This window comes from Xenopus laevis, chromosome 1L (assembly GCF_017654675.1).
Source record: "Xenopus laevis strain J_2021 chromosome 1L, Xenopus_laevis_v10.1, whole genome shotgun sequence".
NCBI lineage: Eukaryota > Metazoa > Chordata > Amphibia > Anura > Pipidae > Xenopus > Xenopus laevis.
In genome coordinates this window covers 17,569,979-17,577,070 of record NC_054371.1, presented here as the reverse complement: position 1 = coordinate 17,577,070, position 7,092 = coordinate 17,569,979, and the positions used below count along the sequence as shown (strand labels likewise).

The following is a 7,092-nucleotide window of genomic DNA, read 5'->3' as shown; positions in this document are numbered from 1 at the left end:
TTTTTTTTTGGTTGAGTAGGTCCATTTTCGATTGAATGGGTCTGTATTCGGCAAAATTCAAATCGTACGAATCGAAGGAATGGTGCATTTGATCAAATTCAATTCAAAGTATTTCCAAAAAAACCTTAGATTTTTCATAGTCCACCACTTCACTCCAAATAGGCAAATAGGTTCTAGGAGGTCCCCCATAGGCTAAAACAGCAATTCGGCAGGTTTTAGATGGTGAATGGGCAAAATCGAATTTTTAAAGAGACAGTACATGATAAATTTCGATATTCATTTTTTTTCAAATTCGAATCGAATTTGGACTATTCCTAGTCGAAGTACACAGATAATAGCTCAAAATTCAAATCTTTTTCATTCGAAAATTCACCTCAACTTTTGATAAATCTGCCCCCAAATGTTTCATGAGATTAAGAGAAAAGCTAAGGGGAACAATATATCATACACCAGCTGTCTCTATACTATTGCACAAATATTAAAGGGGTTATAAAGTCAAAAATAAAAATGGTTGTTTCTTTAGACCCAATGAAGTAAATTTGCAGTATAGATAATATTTCTGCTGTTTTATCATTTGTTTCTTGCATCTCATCATTATTGCCTGACATCGTCCCTGCTCACAGCTTCTCCTACTCATCATGGCTGCCAATAGACAGAATGTTGCTGTGTATGTTTGTACCTGCTGATACTATCTTGCAAATCAGAATGATGTGGAAATTAGGGGGCCAGAGCATGGACATTTGTATGCCTCCCCCTGCCCCCCCAACTGTATAAAGAGCTACTTATTATCCTGACTCATGTTTTAGTCTGATCTGCATTCAAGCTGAAAGAGGAAGGTTTTTGTTCAGCTCTGTATCACTGTGTGAGAGGGGAACTCCTATACTGCTGACAGTAATAATCTGCTGCATCTTCTGCTTCCATTCTGCTGATTGTAAGAGTGAAATCAGTTCCAGACCCACTGCCGCTGATCCGCTCTGGGGTCCCTGTGTGTCGGGTGCTTGCAGCATAGATCAGCAGCTTTGGTGCCTGCCCTGATTTCTGTTGGTACCAGGCTAACCAGTTATACTCAACACTGCTACTGGCTTTACATGTGAGGGTGACAGTTTCTCCTGGTGACACAGAGGCATAATCTGGAGACTGAGTCATTACAATCTGCCCATAAGAACCTGTAAAATTAGAAAATAGAAATAGTTAATTTAGTTATACAATACTTTATTTATTTTTGCATCTTAAAATCAATTACAATATGTGAATGTAAAATGAATAGTGTAATAAAAGGAACAATCTCTGACCCTGGATAAAGATCAGGAGGATCCCCAGCAGCAGCAGCAGCAGTAGATAAGTGGGATAAGACATGTCTCTATCTATGCACTGTGACACATACAGATCATTAATATGGCACAGGGACACTGGCACTTTTATAGCAGCTGCAGTTTAGCCACACAATGTCTCTATGCAAAACACCAACCAACATCCCTCTCACATCTCTAACTTTTAAGGGTGGTTGATGGTTGGTTGCACCTAAACAAAATGCAACAAGTTGTGCTTCATATAAGAATACCTGTAGAATTACTGAATGCAGAATGCAGTGTTTTTTTCATCAATTCCAGTAGCAAATCCAGTAGCAAATCCAGCCACACAAAGCAGATTTGTCTTCCAAAATTGTGGGCATTGAATGAAAATGTAATTCCGTTTTGACACAAATCAGATGCAATGGCCAAAACATTTCTAAGTCATTTCTTGCACTCAGCATTAAAATGACACCTGCACCATAGTGTTTAAGGAGCAAGTCCATTGCACATATTGATACTCTGGAATCTCTGGAGCGACTATTAGCTTTTGTTTTCAAGAGTCCCCTGTGTCAATACACACACTTGAGAGTGATTCCTAACAGGAAGTTTGATGGATTCACCGTGGCCAAACACAACTATACGGCAGTGCCACGAGCAGCTTTGGATACAAGGGGAAATAGTAGACAACTCACTCAAGACTAACCAGGATATACAGGCTTATGTCTGGCATTCATTAGACCATTGGGAACTGCATGCATTTTATGAATACATGAATAAAGATTGTTTTTAAAAAATTCAGTTGCCACTTGAGCACAATTTTGAGCACAATCGCCATGTTTAATCCCACAATGCAGATTTCTTTCCCAGAATTGCAGTTACAAAGGGGACAATGTTTGCTGATTCAATTGTGTTCTACCTCCCACAGATGCATCCAATTTACTAATACTAATGTATCTGGGAATGTGCTTTGTTGCAATTTGAATGCAGCCAAATATTTTCAAAATCTGATGTTTCCATTCTGTTTAAGAGATGGGATAACCGTTAAGTTGTATTTGCTCAATCTCAGTGAGCTTTAAGCTTTCTTTCTAGAGGAGAAACTGCACACAGACACCATGCTTATCAGTATGAGATCAGTATGAGAGCTCACCAATTCATATACTTATCTTAACATAATTTCCTGGGTTTACTGATCTTATTTCTGGTGTTTGGAGTGAAGGTGACCTCTTGATACTTGATAACTCTCCTACTACTGCCTCTATTAATCTGACAGTAATTCCAAGGTTCTCACAGCAGGTTGAGTTGCTCCCAGTACATACAGGAGCACCTATTAAAGTGCAGTTTTTTGATAGCATCAAGGTGGTATCTTCAGGGTTCTGACATCTGAAACAATGTAGAATAAAACCAGCTGATCAACAGACCTAGAGGAGACAATTGTATTTGGCAAAAGAGTCAGAAGAGTCAGAGGACACAGAAATGGATAAACACATGTTGCTTTCAGTTACAGTTACAGATAACTTTTCCTATCATTATGCAAAAACACTGTTTGGAAGTAGATCCCCATTGACTGTTATCATTGAATCCCTTAGTTGTAAGGGGTTGTTCACCTTTAAATTAACTTTTATTATGATGTAGAGAGTTATATTCTGAAAAAAATGCAATTTGGTTATATTTTGTATTATTTGTGGTTTTTGAGTTATTTCGATTTTTATTCGGTAGCTCTGCTAGGGTTCAAAATACCCTAGTAACCACAAATTGATTTGAATGAGAGACTGCAATATGAATAGGAAAGGACCTGGATAGAAAGATGAGCAATAAAAAGTAGCAATATTAATAAATGTGTAGCTTTACAGAGCATTTGTTTTTTTAGATGGAGTCAGTGACCCCCATTTGAAAGCTGAAAAAAAGTCAGAAGGAAAAGGCAAATAACAATAAAAAAATACATAATGAAGACCAACCGAAAAGTTGCTTAGAATTGGACATCCTATAACTTACTAAAAGATAATGTAAAGGTGAAACACCCCTTTAAATCCAATAACCCTTCCATCTAAGCAATATTTCAGTCATATTTTTTGTCTCTGATTTAGGACTTTTCAAGAATTACCCGACATAAGCTTGGCAACATGACTGTGACATGATATTTTTGGTGAACTTACAAGATGCTTCTGCCTTTTCAGTGTGTTGCGTACAGCAATCCCACCATGGAACTTTGCTGCCATCTAGTGGACATGTGATGTATTGACCCCAATGATTACATCAGAGTAGTGATGGGCGAATTTGCGCCGTTTCGCTTCGCCGAAAAATTCGCGAATTTCGCGCGAAAAGGCAAAAAATTCGCGAAACGGCGCCGGCGTCTCGTTTTTGACGCCGGCGCCCGTTTTTGACGCCGGCGCCCGTTTGTTCGACACCGGCGTCCGTTTTTGACGGCGATTTTTTAGCGCGAATTTTCGCGGGCGTTTCGCGAATTTATTCGCTCGGCGCGAATCGCGCAAATTCGCCGCGAATTCGCGCCTGGCGAATAAATTCGCCCATCACTACATCAGAGAAAATATAACGACTTTCTTTCAATGGAACAAATTTTGCTCTTTGACTAGTTCAGTATTAGTGTCACATTTTAAATCCATCCTTATTATTTGATGGAATTAAGTGAGGCTGAGGTACAACAAAATAACGCACACCAGATCTCCCTGTACTATTGCACAGTTATTGAGCATAATCTGTTTTATTTGGTTGTCATTAGAATAATGGTGGCCAAAAGAAAATATTTTGGTATTTATTATCAGAAAACTTAACCCATTACATCTCCTCTGTAGGCAGTTTTATTAAACTAATTTGAATTAGATGAAGTTTTGACCCCGGTTACAAAAACTTCTACTAATTACTTACCATGCCAATACTACTGAACATATTGCAGTGGAGGTGGGGGTAAATATGAAGAAAGTGAAATTGTCAACTGTAGCAATTTGGCTCAAAAGGGGAACAAATTGGACCAATCCCTGGATCAACTTGATACAAAAAGGTATTTTCAATAAACCTGTATTTTATCACTTGTTAAAAAAGCATTCAATCCCTTCTTGAAGTTCTCTAATGTATCCGTCAAAGCCTAAGTGGCTGTAGCTGGGGGAATAGTGGGGTCTGTTTATACAGAGGGTTTGTCAGTAGACTGCTGATTTGTTTACATTGCATTCATATGAACAGACTGTTAAATTTGACTTTACTTTAATTTTCATTTTTTGCCCTGTTTAGTGGAAGCAATAAAAAAACCATTGATGGTTCCCAATTAAAACAATAGGCAGAAATATGTTCAGCACAAATTCTATTCATTGAACTACTTCTAAAAAAGAGGGTGTATTGATCCTTCAGCTCCTTTTAGACTTTTGACCCGGTCTGTTTCCTTTTTTCTCATATACGCCTTCAATTTTCTCCTTTATGGATTTTTTTTTAGGAAAAACCTCCTTAACTAATGTAGGGATGTGTTAAATAGCCACCCCAGTATTATTGGCAGGCAGTCCCTCAGTGTTATAGACACCTAACTGGGTCCTAAAGTGCAGTTGGGAGGGGTACTGTTTCCTACTCCTGCTCTAAGATAGGCCCCTTGCTGTTTCTCACAGTGACCAGCAGATGGCACTGTTCTAGAATATAAAAGGCTCTGAAGCCATGCTTTCAAGGTCCATTTTGTGCTGGCTCTAGCCTGAGCTAACAGGCTGAGTCTGTGCGGAACCTGATTGTCTCAGGATTAGTCAGGATAGGCTAGGCCCTTTAAGAGGTCACTCTAGGAGTGACAGACAGAGAGGTTATTTAGCTGAGCAGCTCAAGGCTCCAACGAGGAGAGTCAGAAGGATTAAGATCCCGGGTACTAATAGCCCAGACGTAGGGACTAAGTGTATAGGAACAGCCAGGGTAGATAGATTCCCTTCAGGTTCCACTTAGGGAAAAGGCTGAAAGCTGGGTGTACCTATATTGCTGCTGAGAACGTCCTCTTGCCTGTGGGGACTTATACTGACCAAATGGTGCTGTGAGTATTGCCTATCCAATGTTGATGCAAAATCCTGTCTGCTCTATTGTATACTCCACTGAGGATTGTGTATGTTCAATAAAGTTAAGTTATAAGAACCCAATTATTATACCCTATATCCAGTTACAGATGCACTACACCCTGCCTCCACACCGTTGCGAGGGCTTACTCCCCAAGATTATAGGTCTCATCTGGAGCACATTTATTGGGAGTGGAGCTCAATAGTAGTGTACAGAGCACACAATTTACTATAGCGCTACACTGATCATTAATTTGCATTTTCTTATTACATAGGCACCAAAATGTTTGTCATCAGCAAAATAAGGCCTGTAAGAATCTTACAACTATCTTTATGTGTTATATACACTAGTAACAACAGAAACCAACACAGGTACCAAATATATAAGACGTTCTATGTACAATAAATCTAGAATAAGGCATGAAGCCAAGAATCTTCTGGTACAACGAGTTCTATATTTCATATTCATGTTTTCGTCTGATCTGCATTAAAACTGAAAGAGGAAGGTTTTTGTTCAGCTCTGTATCACTGTGTGAGAGGGGTGGTGTAATGCTGCTGACAGTAATAATCTGCTGCATCTTCTGCTTCCATTCTGCTGATTGTAAGAGTGAAATCAGTTCCAGACCCACTGCCGCTGATCCGCTCTGGGGTCCCTGTGTGTCGGGTGCTTGCCCTATAGATCAGCAGCTTTGGTGCCTGCCCTGATTTCTGTTGGTACCAGGCTAACCAGCTGGTAGAGCCACTTACAACACTGCTACTGGCTTTACATGTGAGGGTGACAGTTTCTCCTGGTGACACAGAGACATAATCTGGAGACTGAGTCATCACAATCTGCCCATAGGAACCTGAGGATTGGGGACAATCAATAAAAACACATAGTTATTTATGTGATAAATTAAAAACTAAGTAATATATAGTTCTAAATCACTAGGGAAATTTTATGGACAAGTAGCATATATAGTTCTTCAACATTGGGAAAAATCAGTGTAAGTAAATGAAGGTATAATTACCTGGAACAGAGAGAGAGAAGAGAGCGGAGAGGACAAGCAGTAAGTATCTCCCCATACTGACAGTAGGAGCAGTGTCAGGTGCAGATCACTGAGACGTCACATAGGAAATAGAACATTTATAGCATCTTATATCTACAGGGAACTCACCACACACTTTGTGTATGCAAAGCAACAGGAGCAGATTATACATTTCTGTGTTACACCAGGGAACTGTATTGCACCTTTATATCTTGTGGGAGAATCTAGAGAAACCGGCTGGGGGGACAGATGAGATTCAGGCAGATTTGGTTGGTGCCACCAGCAGTTTGTGCTCATTCACTTCTATCTGTAGTTACATTGCCTGTATAACCCAGCAGCCAGAGATGGACAACCAAATCTGACACCTAGAAAAACCTGACAGGCAAAATCCCTTGGATTAATCTGAAGTCCCAGAAGTGATTCTTTTTTATGATAATTTAAAGAGATTCTAACATGGGAAAACACCTCCAGCAGAATCCTGCATTGGGTGAATGAGGTGGAGGCACAGTTAGAGAAGGCAACATTAAGGGAATTATTAGAAAGAACATTGTCTTGAACACCAGCTGAGAACAAAATGTCTCGGGGTCACTGATTTGCAGCAAATACTATACTAATGCTGTTAATTATGCTGAGCCCTTAGTACCTAAGCAATAGAATTCTTAATGAATCATATGAAAGGGAGTGTAGGACTGGTCAGACCAGGCATGCCTTTTATGTAGTTGGCCAGCTGAAATATATTGC

General features: G+C 39.6%; 1 gene segment (V, D, J or C); it reads right to left on the bottom strand.

Moving 5' to 3' along the window:
• Window positions 1–840: 840 nt before the first annotated feature.
• LOC121401792 lies at window positions 841–1,471 on the bottom strand. The segment is given in 2 exon segments: window positions 841–1,166; window positions 1,293–1,471. Coding segments are annotated over 2 exon segments (375 nt in total).
• Window positions 1,472–7,092: the final 5,621 nt, after the last annotated feature.